Here is a 22,646-nt window from a genome sequence, read left to right as displayed (position 1 = left end):
TTCGAAGATGGTCGTTGTAGGTCATAACGTCACGGCGATGAGATATACAATCACAGATATCGAATTTTATGTTTTGATGGTTTGAGACATAGTTTTGGGTGGGAATTTCAAAAATCGACATAGTTTCGACGTGCCATGACCGTATCGCTTTACCCCTTTGCTACATTTCGTTTGCAACGTCTTATTTATAGTTAACATTCACTGGCTCTGCCCTACCTAACAATAAAAAAATTACGTATAATAAACCAGGATAATTAATGACAGACCAAAGCCATTACAATTTTAATTACGCAGCTGCACCTGTTTTATGTAATCCAAAATTAGCCCCCGGTTTCTCAATAAATTGGCCATCCTCACGTATTAAAATGTAGTCCGGCTTCTGCTCATGACTTTGTAGCAACATGTTAGCTCAAAATCTTATTACGATCCTTTGTTTCCACTTGTTTGGAAACATCGCCTTGGCCAGCAACGTGACTGACCTGGGTAAACCACTTTACGGGTAAAGATCACTTAATTGTTGCCACTTTACATACCAATTTCGCATTTAGGAGGAACGATCTGCAATCACCTTTGTTTGGGATGACGCTCTACTTCCGTACGAATTCAAACCCGATTTCCCTGCCAAGGATAGGGAATATGTTTATACGAGCGACGAAATACATTTCTGACCGAACTTGCGTCAGGTTTAGAGAGAAGCAAGGACCGGATAGATTTTGGCTGATAGTCGTGCTTGGTGGGTGTTGTGGATCTTGGGGTGGACGACTGAGGTGAGATAATGTAATGTGATGAATGTAAATCTAACATTAAGGGTATTCACAATTATCGTGGTATCCATAGAATCGCAAAATAGTTTACAGAAAAAACCAGGGGTCAAGGTTCATAAAAATCGTAAAGTGATTTTTAATGACAAAATATTACCCCTCTGACAAGATTACTTAACCGTCGCAACTTGTGTATTTTACGATACGAAGAATACTAAGGACACGAATGAGAATACTCTTATTATACTTAAACCTGTTGACATTTTTATTTATCAGAACACAAGAGGGCAAAGGTCAAGAAATCACATTCAGTAGTGGACTGATCCTCCCCTTTTATCTTCACGAACTCGGCCACGCGCTCGGATTCCCACACGAGCAGGACAGAATGGACCGGGATGACTACATTTATTGGGATAAAAATAAGAAAGACTGCAAAGGTGATGATTTTGGAGGAAAAGCGGGCAACCTGGACCAAGCCGCGTTGGAAATTCGGTTCGACTATGTCAGCCTAATGGCCGATTGGACAGAGTGCTATTGGGCGAAGCCTCCAATGCCGAAGGATATTCCGCTAGGTGGCGGCAGTAGTGATCCCGATCAAAACTACAGAGTGGGAACCAGTGGGAGAATGTGACTCCCATATAGAATTATATGATCAAGTTGGATCAACTCAACTTCCCAATATGATATGAGCCGCAGAAAATCAGATTGGAAAATTATCGTTGAATGGGAGGTTTGTTCCCATATGGAAGTACCGAAAAAAATCATATATAAGATTTACACGATGAAACTTTCCATTTACCAATATGAGCAATGAATGGAAATCATATACGAACTTAGTAACCAAAATGTTCCCGAATTTCGTATTGGCACAACTATAAACTCCCATATGGCAATTTCTAAGAAATCATACTTGAGGTAAACATGATATAAATTTCTTTTTGCCAATATGACTAGCAAGTGAAAGTCATATAGGATCTTTTTGCATAAAAGTATTTAAAATTGCATATTGATGCAACTACTAACGACTTTTCCACTACATACATTTATTATTTCTTGACCAGGCACATAATTTTTAAAATAGTCATTTAGACCGACTACTTGTTTTTGCTTTACAATACCATATTTAGGAAAATTTGAGCGTTCAAACAAATTGTTGGATTTCCACTTGGAATTTAGGCACAGACAACCAATTTGAAATTCATTGACAAACTTGTTTACAATTTGTACTGCAACTCCATTTGCGCATTTAACATAGTTTAAAAGTTTACCATTAAAGGATTCGAATTGAAAAGCTGAACTATTCCACAAAGGACCCCAATTTTTCACTGTATCGCATAAGTGATCCAACTGGTGCACATTAAAACTGTAAAATTCTACACCGTAAAGAGTACCCCCTTGTTTTAAAAAATTATTAATTAAAATCTCACTTTCATCAATATCATTAGTAGATACTGTTGGCTTGGACAATAGAAATATGCTTCGAGAAAGAAGTGAAAAATGTTCTAAGTAACATGATGGTAAAATCTTTTCTAAGACAATCGGAACAATACATAACCATGTCCGCCATTCAGAAGCTTTCCAGTGAACTCGGGTCTCAATTGATCTACTTACCCTAACAATCTCATGGGGAACCTTTATTTTTAATAAATGCGTGTCAATTAATGAAATCTCTTTGCCAATGTACCAGTCCGTTTTTTTCTCATTCATCCATTTGTTTGTTAATGCTCTAACTATTCCAAGAAAAACACAATGCATGTAATCAACACTAAATCCATTGACTATATCAAAATTCACCAATTTAAGCAACGGACTTTCTACCTTTTGTCCTTTTTTAAACTTTCCATTCTTAGCATTTTGTGCATACACCTCAGACTCTCTTAACTTCCAACCTGTGCTTTTACTCATTTCGTACACGCGACAATGACCTCTTCCTTTCTCAATGGAAATACCTGGATTCCTACACCAATTGCACCCGTGTTTACCGTTAAACTGCTTATGACCCTGCAACATAGCCCTTGCTGGGGCGTCTACAGAGCATTGTATAAAAAAAACCTTGCTATGCATTGATAAGCCTTCTGATGTTTTCCAGACAATAGGAACATCACCCAGAGAATTCATTTCATTTACAATTCGTGGGAGGAAAATACTAATATTCGGCTTCGAGCTCCCGAACCATATACCACCCATTAAAACGAATTTTTTCCTCAAATAAAATGGCAAATCATTGACTGAAATAAGAACGGGCCAAATTGAATAATTACTACTATTAAAAAGTGGAACACCGTCTGTATTAAAAGTGCAAGTAATATCGTTTGAAGATTTTTTCACTTTTTGAAATCCTAGTCCTGATTTAACGCAACCATATGAAAATTTACTTTCAACATTACGCAGGGATTTTAATAATGCCTCCGTTACTGTTGAGTTCTCTAAAAGTGTTAAGAGCTGCTTTCTAATATCCATTAAGACAAAGAAATTCCCCTTCTTGTATACATCGGTCTTACTATAGAGTGATAAGCAGGAGGGACATTTTAATTCGACATCTAAAATTAATTCGCAGGATGGGCAATATGGCACTTTTTGAAACCAATTCGATTCAAGTGCGACTTCTTTCATAAGATTATGATAAGACCTAGGATAATTGACGTCGGTGGGGACATGACGGCTGAAGAGTTTCAAAATATCTTCGGTACATCTCTTAGTTAAGTTGTGCTTCTGCTGGAGGCGTAGAATTCCATAAATGCTTTCCTCTTTGGAAATGTTGCAACAAGGATGAAGCGGTGGAGCCTAAAATTATAATGACAAAATTAAGAATATTATTAAGAAGTAAATAAATTTTATTTATTCAACTGGGACTTATTAATTTTTAGAAATTACTTCATTATCGACATGAACTAATTCTTCACAGCAATCACTGGAGGTTTCTAATGGCGGAGTGATATCGTCGTCACTGTCGTCAATGCTGGATAAATCCCACTCCGGCAATTTAAATAGTTCCACAGCGTCTAATACCAGGCAGAAACATTAATTTTTGTTATATTTTGAAATTAGTTATCTTAATTACTCACTGTCTGAATTAGGAAGTAATTCACTGGTTAAGTCACTGATCTTGGTCTGCTTCTGACTGTCGTTATCGTCCTCACTGTCACTCAGAATTTCGTGACGTTTCCGCTTTAAATTTAATTGTTGAACCTAAATATATTTGCGAAAATTATTTATATTTGTAAGTCACAAGAAACTATAAAATTGACACTGTACAGGCCAATCAAACACGTGATATTACCTTCACATTTAATGTATGCTGTTTATTATAAGATAACTTCTGCCTTTTAGATATTTTCGAAAAAGTAGCTTGAAAAGTATTCATCTTGCTAAATACTTGATGATTACTTTTAAACAAAACCAGATGAATGAGAAACGGAATTGAGATTTTTTAACCGCTGGTTTTAAACTGAGCCGCACTGGCAGAGCACTTCGTCACTGTTTCTTACTAAACCTCTCTGCCCAAGTTTAATTTAAATTAATAAACTTTAAAAACCAAACTTAGCTGTCTTAGCAAGACTTTTAAATTAACTTAAAGTGGACGAATAATGTCGCATGTTGTCGTGCACTGGGAAAAGGAGAAATCCTATTCATGCGTTAAATTAAAAAAAGTTATTAAGGGAGACTGCGGTGTGGACGATCTGCTTGATAAGTCTTTCGACGTACAATGGGGTGGGGACAAAGAGAAGGGGAAGATAATTGGAATAGGTAAGTAATTTAGTAATGTGTCTCATCATTTTTAAATTGCAATGGTATCTGTGATCTCTTTTATTTCTTATTTTAATTATAGGTTCACGAAAAGACATGAAAATACTGGAAGGAGAAAAGGCACAAGAAGCTGCAGATATGTCATTTTATGAACATAATGGAGAAGAGGGAGTGGAAGAAGGTCCGCCACCGGAAGGACACTCCCAACTTGATGGTGGGACTGAAATTTTCGAAGCTGAAGTGCGAAACTCTGATGAAGGAAATTTTTCAGCTAGTCTCGTCCTTGCTCCTGGATCAGGTTCTCGTGAGGTGACGAAGAACGTATAATTTATAATATTATATTAGTAAAGTCGTCTATTGTTTTTTTTTGTTATTTTAGGTTGAGGTTAATCACGGACGGCACGACGCGGACGTGATTCAACTTCAAGAGCGCTTGATTGAGAAGGACAAAGAAATTGCAATGCTCCAGGCAGAGAATTTGTCGTTGAGAACTACAGTTAAGCAACTAAAACGTAAAACTTCAATGATTAAGTTTATTTTTGATATGCAATCGTTTTTCACATTCCAGGAATTAAATTTATTTCATTTTCCAGGTCTTATAAAGAAAACCGGTGTTTCTAACGAGGAATCCCAAGATAGAGTCGAATTGGCCCATGGAATAAGTTTGGACAAGTCCCTCGTTGAACTCACCCAGATAAGCTATTCCTCTCGTCCGTCACTATTTTTTAGAAAATTGCTGTTCGAAGGTGGATTATTCCAACTTGAAGAAATCGCTGGTTCATCCATGACTGGTAAATCCTCGCCACTTTTCCGACATCTAACCCGGCCAGCATTGGATCCAGTACGATTTGGAGTATTGAAAGGTAAACAGCTACTACTTAATGGTGTGTGTTATGTAATTATGTTTAATGTACTCTAATTATTTCAGATTTTAAAATCAAATCTTGTGGAATAAAAACCAACACACTGGAGATGGTTGAGTTTGAGCAAAAACTGAGAAACATCCCTGGCGATGCAAGAAAACGACTAGCAGCAGTGAACAATTCATAATATTAATGTGCTCAGAATATCTATTACAATGCTTTCTTTAAACGTTAATTACGGCTAAATAAATTTAAAATTAAATGAATTTGCCAATATGAATAGGTTTTATTTTGCATGCTGGAAAATTCCATTTTTGCATATCTGAATATGAGACCAATAGGAAATGCATTTAAATTCCCAAATGATTTGTCCGATTACAATCTGATCTTCTAAATTATTCCCATTGGATTATGTAGTCTGAAATCTACCTCACTTTCCAACTACCTCTCCCATCTGCCTTGCCAGTTGGAATTAATGGGTCAGTTTTGCTCGGGATGATAGGACCCTTAGCTTGCTGGATATTGAGAAGATCAACGCTATTTATGACTGTGGTGGTAAGTAAAGTTAAGAATTACGTCACTTTTGGAAAATCGGTATTAAAACAATACCAAGCGGTATTGTCCCTCTGTCCCCACGCTTCCGCGACCACTGGTTTCATGCGTTAATGGATATCTAGGTTCACTATAATAGAGACAACTTAAATTTTCGAAATTAAATTTTTTTGGCCTCATGTAAGAACGTTTGCCTGTTAACCTCTCAGATTTTTTTGTTTTTATTTTCTTGAACGAACAAAAGGTGGGACATAAGTCTGAAATGACGCATTTATGCTGATAGGTTGCTATGGATACCGATTCAGGAAAATTGAACAGCTATCTTCGTACCAGGATCCATACCCGGCCGGATATGAGTTGGACAAAAACATCTTTTACGTCTGCAGAATTTATCATGATGGCCATCTCCTCATCGGGAAGTCACTTCCGGACGATAACAAATGCTGGATTGGGTACAATGGGGCTGAAATAGAATTTAAAGAGAAGTTCGATGTGCTCACAAATCCGAATGGGAGAGCAAACCTGAGATGGATTAGGAGGCCCGATAACTTTGCAATTCCGAAGGGTGCCATTAAAGGCGGGAGAACGAAGGACCGAGAAAATATTTATGTTGGGAAATGCCTCCAAAAAGTTGGGAACGAACAGACCCTGATACCCGGGTATTTTCTGGAGAGTAATCCTCGCGAACTGCGTATTCCGTTTGGTGGTTTGATGCGAGGATGTAATGATTTTGACATACTTGTTTGCGGGTACTGATGCATATGTAAATATATATCCTCGCTTTCCTGAGTGGATTTGATTTGATGCTATATTAAATATGTATCTGAATATTGAATCTGCAGTTGTTAGGGAAGATTATTTTTTTATTGTCTCTATAATATTTTATGTATGAACTTAACCTGGCTAAGTAAATTTACATGCATATCTAAATTATGGCAGCAAAGTTAGACATTGTGTATAACCACATTCCCCTGCATGACTGACATTGAATCGCGAAGAAGGGGGCAGGTAAAATCATGTTTCCAAAAATCGGCCAAAAAATGACACCTGATTTTTATGACGAAAATGTCATTTTAAAATCATACTTCATATTTTGATACGGTAATAAAAACGCGAAATTTGTCGATTTTACAAAACAAAAACGAAATCAATAATTTTTAATACTTTTTAAATACTTCGCATTTAATTCTGCAAGCTAAATTAAGAATTAGAAAAGGACATGTGTACGTATGTAAGTCTATGAGAAAAAGTAAACAAAAGCCATTCAGTCATATAAACGAAGAACATTAAATGCATACGCTTATTGCAATTTCTTCTTTATTTCTTCCTGGTTTACCACATTTGCTCTATAAATACATAAGTATGTGGGCTTATTGAAACGTGTGTATGTACTCTCATTTTTTTCACGATACGATCCTCGACGTCATAACTCTCATTACTAATAGCATTGCAGTGGTGACGTCGAGGGTCGTATCGTGAGTAAACGGACTGTATGTATAGAAAATATGTATGTATTTATTTATTTAAATACGTATTAATAAGAGAACTACTTAAAATATGTATTACAAGGTATCGAACCACAACATTTCACAAGCAGCGCACAAATTTATCGTTATCAATCCAAAGTTCACACTGTGAATTCACAACTTATTCAGTTCCCTATTCAGTGGGAACTTGACACAAATATGTATACACAAACCAGTTTTAGCCACGATCTCGCCGAAGTCAAAAACATAGTCTCAATTTAGCCTCGACAATCGACAATCGCATTTTTATCCAAATCTCGAGAAATTTCCAGAAACTATGAAGCCCATTCTTATCTTGGGCATTTCCTTTGTTGTTTTAATTGGGGCAGGTAAAGACTGAATTTAAACTTTTCATCATTTCTAAATTGATTATCCAGTTTAATAAATACTCTCATTTCATGAAGGTTTGAACTTCACGGCACGAAACTACGACACTGTGCGTCTCAAATTCCCTCAAATAATGCTGCCGGGGAACTTTGAGACTGACTATTGTAGTTTCTCAGAATTCCCAATTTCTGTAAATGTTCAAACTTGCATGGAACGAGAGTACATACTAATACATACATACTAATTTAAAAATTCATCAATTATTTTTTTAAGTTTAAAAAAATTGAAACCGACTTCTTTCAGCTCCCAAATCACCAGTCGTGCAAGCGTCAGCTCCTGAATCGATACCGGGCATGCTACCCAAAATGTCCATGATTATCCAAACCTTAGACCAGCTGAGCGTTTTACTGCTCAACCTCCTATCTGACCTACCCTCACAGCTGCCTTTGCGTCAGGCACAGCTGACCATGCTCGCGACTCAACTGTCCACGGGGGTCAAGGTTCTCGACACCACAATTGTTAAGTTCATGGTCACAGCAGCCAGCCCACCGGTCCAACTGTTAAGAGCGTTACTCAACCCGCCGTATGCCTTTGTTGCAAGTTATATACCGTCTCTTAACACGGCCATTGCATCCCTGCAGGCAGAACTGGAACAAGCACTTGAGAATAGAAATATCACATTGGCAGGGCAGTTTGAGAAAGCACTTGGTGGCTTGATCGAAATCGAGGGTACGTTACTAGAGCTTCGCAACATGTTGGCGAATCTATTGGATTCATTGGCGGGAGAGGCGACGACCACGATGGCGGTAGTAGCGAGTACTATCGCTACGGTTCCTTCTACTCAGATAACGTTGGCATCGGGTTAAAAAAATAGCTGGGTTTACATACAAGACTATTAATTTCTGAACTTACAAACTACTTACTTACTTCGTTACTTACATTATATAGATTGATGGTTCATATCCACATTTGCTACAGAGAAATATATGTATACGCATGTATGTACGTACATGCATACATATTTATATAAGTTTAGAGTTACATACATACGTACCAATGTACCTATGCATGTATGAAAATATGATGCAACATCATTACAACGTAACTTAACGTTTTTCTCTTTCCATGAAATTTTACATCTGCGTAAAGGGAAATAGTTTATCGACTCGCGTACGTATGTATGTGCATAGATAAGTAAATATATATGAACATTGATGGGATTAAGTTATCTGCAGAATCTGAGTGTAAGTTTATCTCAAAGTTTGCTGTCGCCAGCAACTTACGTATGTATATATGTACATTACTGTATATCAAATTTCATGCAAACCAGATCTCTTCACATTTTAGTCTAACATCCAACCCCATCGGATGTGGAGCTGGACAAATTTCTGGTTAATAAATGCATAGCAATTTAATGTTAACGAGTGAAGAGAACTAAATTTAAGTGTTGCTTAAAATTCGACGCCCCTAATCAATACATTAATTGGAATGGAGGGAGAATCCCTTCCAGCAAAAACGCACGGGTGTGACGGTGTCCTGTTCGTTTTGAAAGGGAAAAATTGTTCACCTGTCTGTCGCGATGATTATTGCATCGACTTAGCAAAACACACCGATGAGTGGAAGCGAGAAGCCGTAATTCTTAATATTCCTGGCCAAAAAGTGAGTCAAATTTGGTCCGTATTACACTTAGAAATCTAGAATTTCTTCAAATAATACCAAGTGGTTTTCATATATACATACACGCTAAATAAAGTTGAGTAAAATATGCGATGACACAACTGGTAGTGTAAAATTCATCCGACAAAGGTAAAATTTTCTCAAGGTTGGGCGAAAATCCTGTAACGTTGGAGAAATTATAACTAATGTATGTATGTATGTATGTAATGTGGGCATGGCCCATAGAGTTACATTTTTAATTAAATTGAAATATTTTAAATTAAAATATTGATAAATTATTATTATTAGTGGAGTTCCGTGTATAATCATTGAATTATAACTTATGTACATTGGGTAAATTTAACACAGTCATCGCATATTTTACTCAACCTTGGGTAAATTTTAAGCAAATTTTATTTAGAGTGTAACTCTACCAACGTGGTATTGATAAGTAGTACCATGTAGTAAATTTCTCGGTATGTTTTATCATCTCGGCAGTAAATTTTTACGGACCGGCATAATTTTAATTCCAAGCAGTATCAACTTCAATTCCGAGAAATGAATACTGGATGACTTTTACAGGGCATCCTTTAGTACTATTTTGTGGGTATGTACATATGCAAATCTCTTTTCTAATTTTGTAGTATACCATTGGGTCTGGGAAAAATTTGGAGAGTTTGGATGCTGCAAAATATGGACAATTTTTACTATTTCCAAACTACGCGGATGTGACCAAGGAACAATGCAAAATTGAATGCGATACGAGTGGAAATTTTTGGCTGTGTAGTTTGGTAAGTATAACTAAACAGTTCATTTCTAGTGTATGCATGTATATATACATACATGCATACACTAGAAATACACTATAAATTCCTTTATATATAAAGGAATTTATACAGGGAGACCATATTTATGCAGGGAGACGGAGAAACTTTTGTAAACGGGAAGCTATTAGATTCCAAAGACAGACTAAAATTTGGGGATATGTTTTATTTTTCGCTCAATCTCTCAAAATTATGGGACCCAGAACTGGACAAGAGTAAAATTTGGAAACTGTATCGACGAAACGCGTGTGGTAGAGACTTTGCCGTATTCAAATTCAAGGTAAGATAAGCAACATGACGGTAGCATACAATTTTTTCCATGATTGCGTCCTTATTTTGTCTTTGCAAATTAAATTGTGTATGTTACGACACTAAGGATCCCAAGATAATTGTGAATACCCCCTAAATTAATTAACACTTATCATAGATTGCATACTTCCTTTTTTGCAGAGATTGACCCCTAAAGGTAGGACACAACAAGATAATAAGGAAGCAAATCATGAGGACAATGCAAACTCCGAAGATTTTCATGGATCCTCAACTAATCCGAAACTAGTGAAACATCCCATTTTCGATGAAAATTCCATACTCACGAAAATATTTGAATATTTAATCCCCGAAAATAATGACAATCAGCAAAAAGATCTCTTCAACTGTCGACTCGTCTCAAAATCATGGAATGAATCGTCGCTTCTCGTCCTACAGAAAAACCTCGTGCTCAATTTAACCATAACGATGGACAATCTAATCCGTGACCCCAACTCCCTCGCGAATCGCCTTCACTGGAAGACACATCGCATGAAAGGGTTAAAATTTGACGGCATGAAGATCAACATCTGGCCACAGCGGAGCACATACTACATCCGAGATAACGAAGAAAGGGACAAAGCCGTGGTAAAATTTAATCAAGATTTCTCCGCATTTATAAACCACCCGGATTTCCACCCGGTCAAAGTTCTCACCATGAATATCGACTATTTAACCCCGATAAGCACCCTCCTCTCTAAATTCTGTCATTCTCTGGAAGAACTAACCATCCAGATTAACATGATTTGGATAAGAGATGAAAATAAAACAAGATTCCTTGAAACTTTAATATTTCCAAAGTTGAAAAAGTTAACGCTAGAGTTCTGCCAGCAGGAGGAAGGTGACTTGGGCAAAATTCGAGAATCTAAATATCTCGCCCAACTACTCGAAGGTTTCAAAGGAATTGAGCAGCTCGTGTTAAAAAATTATGCCAAACTTCCCTCTGACTTCGGACCGTTTAAGAATCTGAGGAAAATTACGATTTACGGAGGGTGTAATTATAACGTGGAAATTTTCAATTTACTCGATTTCTTAAGCCAGATCGGAACTTTGCCGGCAGATCAGGTACGGTCGTTTAAAGTGGAGATTGATCTTATTGATGTTCAAGTTACTCCGGTAGAAGTGGAGGAAGCGTTGCTTTGTTTCCTACATAATCAGGCGGGAAGTTTGGAAAATTTGGAATTATCCGCACGCTATACTCAGCCCATAAAACTGCCAAGATGCATGCCAAATTTGAAGAAGTTGTGGATTGGTGAGTCATTAAATTGGACAGAATCAGAGTTCATGTGGGGGGCTAAATTAAGTAGCCAAGTGACAAAGAAAAGTAAGGGACACATGTCCGAATTTCGCCCAGATACGTTATCTCTAGTCCTATGGGATGGAGATGAATGTGGTCAAGAATCGTGCCGAACTTGTAATGATACTTTAGCGTTTGGAAGATGGAATCAGGATGAGCGAGAATTTGTTTGCTATATTCCAAACGTGGAGAATATTTGGGCGTGGACGCAATAATTTTATGCTTCCCATTCATTTTGGAAAATGCGACCCTAATAAGATGAATAAAAAGCAGTGCCTGCTGGCTCTCCTCTGTATATTAGTAATTACTTGAATTATCCGTATTTATATGATTTATTTTATTTTACACACTAAAAAAATCACCAAAATTTACTCAAGGTTGAGCAAAATTGCCACCAATGCAACAAGTTGGATAAACGTACTCAAAATTGAGTAAAACTTGTCAAATTTTGCTTATTAGTCGCGCAATCCCAGCCGAATTTTACCCAACAGTTGTATTAGTGGCAATTTTACTCAATCATTTTTACAGTGTATTTACATACATTTAGAAACTAGACATTTTACGGCTTACATACATATATACATATTTACATACTTGGTTTCCAAAATGTGATTTTTTAACCAATTTGTATGGAACGCATTCTGGTATCACTTTAATAAAAGACTCCTTGACCTTATAGCTCAAAAGGGTGGTTCGTATTAAACCGATATAACGAGCGAAATCGTGTGATACGCGATCACCGAAATCATCACAATCCTTGTTTCCTTCCTTACAAAAAAGAACGGTCCCACCTCAATCTTCAACCTACTACAGCTCCTAACTTGTCTACTCATATACTTCGATGCCCCCACGCTAAGTTTCCACACCCTAATAACCTCCCCCGACTCGTGGAAAACATCCCCAAATTGGCGAATGACCCAAAGAACTACCATGATCAAGACGACCATTACGTCTCCGACAAAAAACGTCATCATGAGTGATACCCGTCCCGTCAGCTTGATTAAGATGTACCCGCACACGATGCTTCCTACCAACGTGGTTAAGCAGGCGATTGGTAGCGTGTAGAAAATAAAGTCATTCGTCGCCTTGGCAACTATGGTGAACCGTCTGTAGTGAATGACGTCTTTCTCAAATTGGCGCACTCTACGAAACACATTTACCTCGAAACGGCTGAAATTTCGAATCATCGCTGCCTGACATGTGTGGAAAGCCAGGCCAATCGTGGTGCAAAATATTGCGCACAAAAATAGTACCGTAGTCACGTGCAACCCAACAAAAAATAGGCTGCAGACTCGTAACCAAAATTGCGCATTGGGGGAGAGGAACGTCCATTGGCGGATGATGTGGTACGACGGGTCATCATTTTCAAAAAGGAATGGAAATGTTGCGATCGTAAGTGGGATGGTGATTGAACCAGGAATAAGTGCGTGGAGAAATACACCGACAAGATCGTATCGTGGAGATCGATCACCTGCAAAGATTTTATTGCTGTTTTATTACCAAAATTACATTATTTATTTAATATTGTGCATTTTTTCGCCGGGTTACCTATGCATGTACATATGTACAAACTAATAACGTTGTGGTATGACATGGTACGCAGCTGGAACGATGGGTGCATTTTTTAAGATCAAAATTGTAGAGTGCGAATTGTTTGGTATGAATTGAAAAAAAGTACTGATAAATGGGTTCGTATTGTTTTAGCGTGAGCTGGTAAAAAGTTAGAATATGTGAGTGTGAATTTTTGATTGCAAATGGTTGTGTGCAAATTTGTAAAGAGTGCGAATTATGTTTTTTTGGGTTCGAACTTGTTTGGAGTTCATATTGTGGAGTGCGAATTATTGGGTTCGAATTGTTTAATGCAAAGTGCACATTACCACTTATGAAAATCTTAATATCTTTCACTCACTTGAATTGATCCTTCTTCCATCTTGATCAGCAACTTGTTTCATCCTCCATAGATTTTTCAGTCCTAAGCACATTTCGTCGATTTTGAAAATAAAGCTGAGAATATTTGCGACACAGATTGTTAGAAGGCACTGATAGAAAACGAACATCAACCATGCCGTCACTGTAATATCGGGGTCCTTCTTGTACGCCATTATCTCTTGGAAGATTTTCAGAGGAAGGACAAAACACGACACAAAAACGAGGCCAGATTGCAAATACCATGGAGTTAGTTTCGCCCTCGAAGCTGGCGTCGGTTGTTCTAGTTTTCGATCCCATGTCAAATATTGGTGGTAGATGAAGGTCTCCGTAAAATGAATGAAATGTTGTAAAGCCTCGAACGCAGTGAGACTTGAGATTGAGTGAGCCCAAAATTTTTGAAGCTTATTCATTCTAATTTTTCGAAAATATTGTGCCACAATTCAGGAGAGAATTCTTATTTTGGAAGTGGTTCGCCCCGAGTGGGGAAGGGTCGTGAGGTTGAAAACAAGCCAGGAAAAGTAATTGGTTTTTGCAATTAATTTCTACTCAATCAATATTTATGTACGTACATACGCATGTAGTTTTAAGAATTAATTTCATCGGGTCGACATTGTTTTAAGATTTCTGCGCAGATAAGCAAATTATGAAATGGAAACAATTTTTAGGTTACGTGTATGTACAAATCAGACAATTATTACGGTTGAGTTAGCTACATACATAACTCATCCAGGTAAATTCTTACAAATTACATATTCATCATAGCTATTTGCATACATAGTCATACCAATTTGTTAGCCGTGGATTTCTTATGCTAATTTCTTTTCGCTCTGCAAACTATTATTAGACTTTTTCCAATCAGAAAATATACGAAGTGGATTACATTATTACTTTATATCGTATCATTGTTTTATTTATTACACGGCAATTTCAAACTACATTTTTATGCGTGCATGTACTCATCCTCAGATTAGTAGGTAATGGATTTCTACTAAAATGAAGCATACATATTTCAAAAACACTAGTTCCTCATTTTTATCAACTACTGTTCATGTGAAAAAAGTGTGGCCTTCGCCGAGCCAAATTTCTCTAAAAGGTTACCTGGCAGCTATCGTAATTTTAAGGAATATCGTAGCAACGTTTGAATTTTGACACTGAAATAAATTTCTGTAATTGATAAAATAAGAAAAATAGACAAATTCCGCCAGGTAACCTTTCAGTATTTCTAGGGCCATACTTTTTTCACATGAACAGTAGTTTAATTATATTTATGAATTGAATATTATTATTTATAATTCTAAAAGGGACCATCTTAAAACACTGAATTCAAACTTGCTAATTAAATTGGAAGTTTAGTTATATTTGATTAATGATTTTCATGCAAAATTGAATAAAGATTAGTACTTTGTGATAATCTGTCGTGTGCACTTTTTGCTCACTTTACATTCAGTTTGTTCACAATTGCATTTAACTTAACGAAAACTTACATGACATCTATTCATTAAACATATGTAAATCCCTCCTTTAGTTTCATTCAGGAAAACAATTCCTGCCAACAACACCAAGCAACCCGACAATATAAACACTGTAACTATAGATCCATCAAAACTTAATGGAACTACCGTTTCTTCTTCTTTGTCAACATTTAGTGCTGCTTTTCTAAATAAGAACCTCCTTTCCTCCAGTTCTTTTTCGATTCGTCCATAAATACCCGTCTCAATTAAATACCAAAAATATCTCGTTACAAGCGATTTCTTCCCTGCGATCGGAAAGATTAGCCCGTAAATTGAACTACTTCCACTAAATATGTTTCTCGCTTTATAAAATTTCTTCCAAAAGTAATGCCTCGTCAAAAACCTGTACTCTTCCTCAACCAAATCTGCTTCTGAAACAAAAGCTGTTTTACTGTCACAATCTACTACTTCTTTTTCCACACTTTTCTGCAATTCAGTGGAATCATTATATATCTTGCCATAGTTGTAACCCTGAGTGTGATGTTGGATGCCTGGCATGACAAGGTTAAGACTGAGACGTAATTTCTTATCGACATAGGAATCCGTTGTGCCTGCAAGTTTTGAACTGTCTCCAATTAGTATCTGCTTAAATAAAAACGTCACGAATTTAGGCCAACTTGGAGAACCATCCGGATAGTATTCGTGAGGCAACGACAACAGACGGAAACAGTTTACTTCACTGGAAATTGTTACCTTTTCCCGCATAATGCCCATTCTCCACAATTCATTAACATGAGATTTAATTCCCTCCATAATCACGCGTACTGAGGTGGAGTTGTCTGTAAGATTTGGTAACTTTTTACAAGCAAGATCCTCCCACACTTCTGGATGGGAAGCAGGAAGTGGAGAATTTAATTCGGTCGTAATCAAACCGGTGTACGCGTTTGATAAAATTACCAACATAAGACACCAAACACTAAAAACGATGCGGAAGTAGGGAATTTCAATCTTCCTTCCAGGCACATAACATTGGGCTAATAATGTACCGAAAGCGTATAACCATGCCGGTGTGGAAAATCGGTCACGTTTCCACTTTATACTCAGGGACAAAACGCTGATCACCATGAAGAATGAGATGATCAAAACTGACCACATAGCGGGCTTAAATGGAGCCAAATAAAACTGAAAAGATATATATTTATCAGCGTAACATGACAAATACGAATATCCATTGATTTTCGTCACTAGTAGGATTGAAGTCCAAGCAAGCTTAATATCAAAAGTGTCTATTTGTGAATTGACTTTAAATTCCGGCATTTCATAGCAGAAGTCGTCACTTGGTTGGAATTTTAAGGTGAAATTGGCTTTCCTAAATACGAGTTGGATGAGATGCTGCATGGAGTAGCTAGTTTCACGGTTAAATGGATTAATTTGATTTAATGATGAAAACCAGGCCAAATCTAGTTTAAGCCAATCCTTCCGGGGCACCATGTAACACCAGGTGATCAAATTGGAAAAACTATCGTCTGTGTGGACCAATGAGTCAAGATTTTCGTTCATATCACTGCTGATAACGTTGCAGTTGGGGTTATGCATTTCACGAGTTGTTCCAAGTTTGATATGACATAACCTATATTTCACCTTGGTAATATAAAGTACACTGAAGTGAACGAAGTTAGCATTAGTTACGTACCATACAAAGTACTTGTCAATTTCGTGATAAAATTCTTCCCGTGTTCCAGAATAGATCAAGATGACAAAAGTATTCGTGGGTAGGTAGGATTTAAGAAATTCGGGCAAATAAGTGTTGTAAGACATACGATATTCTGACGCTATTTTCAACCATTTCTCGAGAATATGGCGTGACATGTTTTTCATGAAAAAAGAACTAACTATGAAGGTTACCTTGCAGCGAGGGAATCTTGACTGCAAGATATTTATGGATGGTAGGTTGGGGTCTTTAAATGAAGGGTACTCGCATATGTTGAGTTGATATTTGGTCAAGTGCATTAGTGTTGCAGGAATGTTATAGGAAACAAGGTTGAAAAAATTCATCCCGTCGTGCATGATTTGCAAATCGCATGAAACGTGCGGGACATGGGGAAGAGAAAATGCCGGTGAAATATCTATCATATCGTACCTTGTGACACAGAGTAGTGGAAACCCGCTCAGAAAATAGATAATTCTGATGACAAACACCATAGTTATGTTACAAGCAGTTTAGAAAATATTGGTTTTCAAAATATGTCTGTAGGTCAGAAATTGTATTTAGATGTAGGCCTAAAAAGCTGTCTTCCTGATGCTTGTTTAAAGCTAAAAATTATACCTTAAAAATATTTTCTAGAGTAATCCGAGCTCAATACTATTTCCCAGGCGTCATAACTAAGTATACAGTGTTTCATGTTAAATATATGTATATATGTGCATTTGATTAAACAAGCTAACCCGTAAAACTTAAGTTCGGCATGGAGGAAACATTATTTCAAATTGCATTTAATATTTATTGAGATTTCTTAATGACAGTGTTTAAAAAATATCTGTAAAGCTTACTTATAACTATGTACTTTATGTGTCCATGTGTTCAAAGAGTTTCTGATCCAGAAGCTTCATGCTTACATACACCATAATAATCGAAGCTAGTATAAACTAATATAAGAAGCAGGATTTTGAATTATATATTTCAATTCCATAAGTGCTTTCACCTGGGGTGTAAGAACTATGATCTGTTGTTTAAACACGATTGCATTCATGACAACTAGAGGTACTATGGTTTTAAGGTGATTGCCAATTACACTAGCAGTGGTAAACATTAATTAGTGTAAGTGATCCTGGATCTTATCGTAGGCTATGCTTTTAACGACAAACTATTAACGTGGGGGATCTGTGCCCCTGTGGACGAGGTCAAATGTTGGATAATGTTGAAAATTGATTTTTGATATTTATCGCTGACATTGCAGATATCATTTGGAACAACGATCAACCAATGTATGCTTACCCTAAGAAAAATTGTCGCACATGTATGTACACAGTCATGTATCATCAGTTCCCTGGGCGTATTCGAAATTCCAATAAAAATCATATGTGTATGGCTGCGTCTCCAACAATCAAGTAGGGCTGTGCGGTCATATTCGGATCAATTCGAGCTGTTGCCCGAGGAAGTACATCAGTATTAGAAATACTGCGCAAAATTTGTTTAGCGAAAAATAATTTTAATTCTGTAAATGACGGTCTAGACTTCGGATTCATAACCCAGCATTTACATAGTTCCTCGTAACTGCAAATATAGATAAAAAAATTTTAGCTCGAATCGTATTTTTAATAAGGATACTTATTACATCTCGTTTGTCATTAGTGTTGGCTGGTCAGGCTTAATTTCTCCATTTTTTAATCGTTGAATGAAAGCAGTCGGACAGATCTCTCCCCGGATAGGGAGACACTCCTAAGGAAAAATATTCCCAAACGGTCAGAGCAAATGACCACACGTCAGACTGTGTTGAATACTCCGAATCTACTAATGATTCGATTGCCATCCATTTCCATGGTGAAGGTTTCTTGACAGAAAAATTGTCATGATCTTAATCTCACTCAACCCTTCTTCAATGTTTTTCGATGTAATTTCTCAAATGCTACATATCAACTTCATGAGCGTTGAGATAAATAGGACTTTTGATATTTTAATGTAAAGCTAGTTTTCGGTACTACAAAACTTTGGTGTTTTAAAAAATAGAAGATTCGTCTTTGAAGAAATTTAGTGTGCAAAAATAGTAAATGAATTTTCTATTTTTTTTAAAAACACCAAGGTTTTGTAGTAACAAAAATTAGCTTTAAATTAAAATATCAAAAGTCCCATTTGTCTTAAGACTCATGAATTTGATCCCATTTTAGAAATTGTATATAAAGACATTTAGCAAGGGTTGACTGAGGCAAAACACTCGATGAAAAAGAAGTAGAGCCTTAAGAATTATGAAATCGTTCAAAGCCTACGTTTTCATGTTTCGTAAAAGTGGTGTAACGATACAGTTGTCGAGATAACCCAAAATCCGCAACTTTGGCTGTTCTCATTAAATTGAGTAAAACGTTCCTCGACGAAATATCGCCGTGTATGGCCTGTTATATTGATTAAATGTAAATCAACATATGCATTTACATAAGCCCATTTCAAATTCTTGAACACACATGTTTGCCGGCAATATATTCCATGCCATTCGCTGTTTCAAATGCCCATGTGATTAAATCCTGAATGGTAATGGTTTTCGGGCTTTCCCATGAAATGTAATCCCTGTGTAAGTCAAACCGAAATACGGATTACTTAATAAATAAGATAATATTTTACAAGAATCGAGTACCTGTTTATAAGGTCGCATGCTTCTTTGTTTATGAAGGCTTCACGATTTTTTCTCAAATACGACTTGATGCTACCATACGCACAGTATTCCATGACGAAGTACAACTTTCCTAGACAACAAAAAATCGTACAAATTTCTATTTCATCTTGAACAGCTTATGGCAACATACTTCTCTTCACTTCCGACGTACAAGCACCCACTAAGTTTACTATATTTTCATGACTTCCTATAAAATTCAGAACTTGCAATTCCCGTAGTAAAGATTTAAGAAATGTGACGTCTGGAGAGGGTAAAACCGTCTTTAGGGCAACAATTTGAGTCGACACAGAATCCACGTGGCGTCTTGTTAATGATGCCTTGTACACAATTCCAAAAGCACCGCTGCCCAGTGGAGGATTCGTGTCAAAGGCCAAATCATTGAACGAGATTTCAAACGTTTTATTGTAACGTTGGTCTAAAATGTGGCCAAAGCATATTTAAATTTGATACAACGTTCGTATTATTTTTAGGCAAGCAATTACGTCTATTAGCCTGATTACTGCTAAAGAAGTCGTCCAAATCTTCGTCTGACAAGACACGAAGTGCTGGGTCGATCGACCCATTCCTTCCAATTTCTATATTAAACGAAACAACTGTCCAAAAGAAGTATAGCTTGTAAATTGCTAGTAAGATTAAAGTAACAAATGAAACTCTAGTGTAGAAAAGTCCGTGATGCGCGTTAATGATGAAACAGCAGAACCAAATGATATACAAGAAAGCGGACTGGACCAACCACCATTTCAAAGCTTTTCTATCTCTCTGTGAAAAGTGTTACTCGTACATATAACATACATATAATAATAATAAATGGTAAAAAAGATTTGAGATGCCAACCTTAGAAACTATCATCAATAATCGAATTGCCAAGCCAATTGTAACAAGCCTATAGAAATAGCAGAAGATCCAACTTAGCATGTAACCTACTCAACAACAAATGTAGCATAACATCAATTAAGGTTTATAATTATACAACGAAGGAAATTGCATATGAATTGCGTAATATTGATTTGATACCACAAAACTGTGAGACATTAGAGTCCTTCTTACTCCAAACTATTTCTAAGTGGTTGGCGTAGTCGACTGTAGCCATAATTATCATTACAAGGCTGACACCCTGAAAATTACGAAACCATCTTTATTTCACCCAAGCGTAAGTAATTTGAAAAATATGCCTACAACTTCAACCACTGCTGCAGCTTTCACAGCCCCACGCAGGAACAGTCCCATGCACGGCTGTAATATCAGATTTTTATAATTGAGCCCCATTATTGAGATGGTGATTCGTGAATCGTCGCACAATGAATGGCTTAGCCAGGAAAGGGTTATTGCACTACTTTTATCATACATTATTGTGATAATGATCAAGATTAACGTCATGTTTTTCGTATGTTGATCAAACTATTTAGTTAATAGTTTGTTTGTTCGATAGCTCCCAAAACAAATACCTTGTAATGTTAAACATGGCAATGGAATGTTGATTAATGGTGGTGGTGGCGACGCAACAAATCCATGTATGAAAATGATGGATGAAACCTCAAATTTGTTGAAAATTTTATCTCTGCGTGGTACCATTTCTATGAAACGTGTTTTAACAAAAATAATTGAATCCTTAAGTATTTATAAAATTCAGACCGATTTCGAAGATTAGCACAATCAGTCAAAAATACATATATTAAGTTTTTGTAGTGGGAACAAAAAAAAACAAAGCAGACGTCGAAAAAAACTCTATCAGACCTCATATCACGATAACAACTAATAGTGAGCAATATGTATCTTTCGAAACTATGTATGTTTTTTTGCTGTTAAAATGCTGGGTAAAATAATGGTCAATGCCGAAGGAATAAGACAGGCGCCTACGAAGGTACATATATACATATTTACAATAAATGAGGATATTTAATATAGTATTACTGATCGGAATATGTTTGCACGTATAACTTCGTTTGCATACGTACATTGGTCAATTTACATACTTATCTGGCTTAACTGATAAGGAGTGATTTCGAGCCATAGAGGAATTAAGTTCGGCTTGATCAACGCCACAATGGCATCCGTGTAAGCTGGTGGCAATGCCCAGAAAATCCAGTAGTCCAGTTCAAACACAAATAGAACACAAATTGATATTTACCTGATACGTTGAAATCTTATTTTACAGAATTATCCAGATATTTGAGATGTATGTATGTATTTATAACTAAATGCGAAATAGTCGTAAAAATACTTTAATATACATTGACCTGTGTTATAAAACCAAACTAACTACCAGCTTGAAAGGTTCTACTTCTTAAAAAGATTGGGTCGTTGCTTAAAAATACTACTGTGGTGTAAATGAAATTGTATAAAAACTCAAACTCTAATTTTACGCCAATCGAGCAATAACAAATTACTTTATTTAATTATTCCAATTTAATTAAATACTGGACAAAACTTTACTGACTCTTCCTTGATGCTCTCTCGCATACATACATTCACCTTACTACTGACGTTTTTAACTGACCAAAGAAAGATCTGGAAAAATGCTGATACCACCAGCGCTCAGTTTAAATTCTTGGGGAAAAATAAGACTATGAATTCAAACAACCTATTTGCCTGTACTTACAATTGTCAGTACTACGAGTAAGCATAAGGTGCATACAAAAATTCACAAATTTATGCAAAGAATGTATGTATGTATGTATGCATCAAGTATTTCGATATACATAAACTACAAAAATTGCAACGTAATTATCAGTGTCGACAGACATTTTGCTACATACGTGCATGTCATGCAAGTTTGTTACATCATTACATTTACATATTTACGTATGAACATACATACGTACATGCACGTGTGTATGTAAGAAAACAAAATTTTACATTGGGCTTTATGTAAGTTTATTAATTATGTAGTACTGATTCTAAACGACATCACCGAGGCAATTGTCTAATTTAGCGTCGTCACTAGGAACGTAGTTCCCGTTGATTGCTTGCAAACATAAAAATTATCCTACATCAGTCCCCCATAGATTCCGATGGGTCTCGT

General features: G+C 36.5%; 4 protein-coding genes across 10 annotated transcripts; 3 read left to right on the top strand and 1 right to left on the bottom strand.

Moving 5' to 3' along the window:
* Positions 1-401: 401 nt before the first annotated feature.
* Positions 402-1,392, top strand: LOC110861151 (zinc metalloproteinase nas-20). The gene is made up of 2 exons (XM_022110259.1): positions 402-499; positions 1,038-1,392. The coding sequence occupies exons 1-2, from the start codon at positions 402-404 to the stop codon at positions 1,390-1,392; spliced, it is 453 nt and encodes a 150-aa protein (XP_021965951.1).
* A 2,373-nt stretch (positions 1,393-3,765) lies between these two features.
* On the top strand, positions 3,766-5,433 carry LOC118433018. Its single transcript, XM_035844542.1, has 4 exons — positions 3,766-4,508; positions 4,591-4,817; positions 4,888-5,020; positions 5,102-5,433. The coding sequence occupies exons 1-4, from the start codon at positions 4,349-4,351 to the stop codon at positions 5,425-5,427; spliced, it is 846 nt and encodes a 281-aa protein (XP_035700435.1). The 5' UTR covers positions 3,766-4,348; the 3' UTR covers positions 5,428-5,433.
* A 2,239-nt stretch (positions 5,434-7,672) lies between these two features.
* On the top strand, positions 7,673-12,163 carry LOC110861179. Of its 2 annotated transcripts, XM_022110291.2 has the most exons (5): positions 7,673-7,778; positions 8,080-9,435; positions 10,077-10,223; positions 10,351-10,536; positions 10,707-12,163. In XM_022110291.2, the coding sequence occupies exons 2-5, from the start codon at positions 9,265-9,267 to the stop codon at positions 12,072-12,074; spliced, it is 1,872 nt and encodes a 623-aa protein (XP_021965983.1). In that variant the 5' UTR covers positions 7,673-7,778; positions 8,080-9,264; the 3' UTR covers positions 12,075-12,163. The 2 variants fall into 2 exon arrangements, with proteins under 2 accessions (XP_021965983.1, XP_035700426.1); XM_035844533.1 differs by lacking the exons at positions 7,673-7,778; positions 8,080-9,435 and having other exon boundaries at positions 9,806-10,223; positions 10,332-10,536.
* A 5,556-nt stretch (positions 12,164-17,719) lies between these two features.
* On the bottom strand, positions 17,720-21,373 carry LOC110861150 (platelet-derived growth factor receptor alpha). Of its 6 annotated transcripts, none has more exons than XM_035844496.1 (10): positions 20,804-21,365; positions 20,639-20,738; positions 20,459-20,544; positions 20,107-20,383; positions 19,755-20,039; positions 19,586-19,694; positions 19,416-19,518; positions 19,224-19,346; positions 18,575-18,678; positions 17,720-18,513 (listed from the first exon to the last, which is right to left on the bottom strand). In XM_035844496.1, exons 1-10 carry the CDS (start codon positions 20,999-21,001, stop codon positions 18,315-18,317), a joined length of 1,584 nt encoding a protein of 527 aa, XP_035700389.1. In that variant the 5' UTR covers positions 21,002-21,365; the 3' UTR covers positions 17,720-18,314. The 6 variants fall into 6 exon arrangements, with proteins under 6 accessions (XP_035700389.1, XP_035700388.1, XP_035700392.1 ...); XM_035844495.1 differs by having other exon boundaries at positions 20,801-21,362; XM_035844499.1 differs by having other exon boundaries at positions 20,459-20,507; positions 20,801-21,358.
* Positions 21,374-22,646: the final 1,273 nt, after the last annotated feature.

The sequence above is a fragment of the Folsomia candida genome, unplaced genomic scaffold (genome assembly GCF_002217175.1).
Source record: "Folsomia candida strain VU population unplaced genomic scaffold, ASM221717v1 Fcan01_Sc038, whole genome shotgun sequence".
Classification (NCBI taxonomy): Eukaryota; Metazoa; Arthropoda; class Collembola; order Entomobryomorpha; family Isotomidae; genus Folsomia; species Folsomia candida.
The sequence above is the reverse complement of the archived record's forward strand: the minus strand, read 5'-3'. Positions and strand labels throughout refer to the sequence as shown.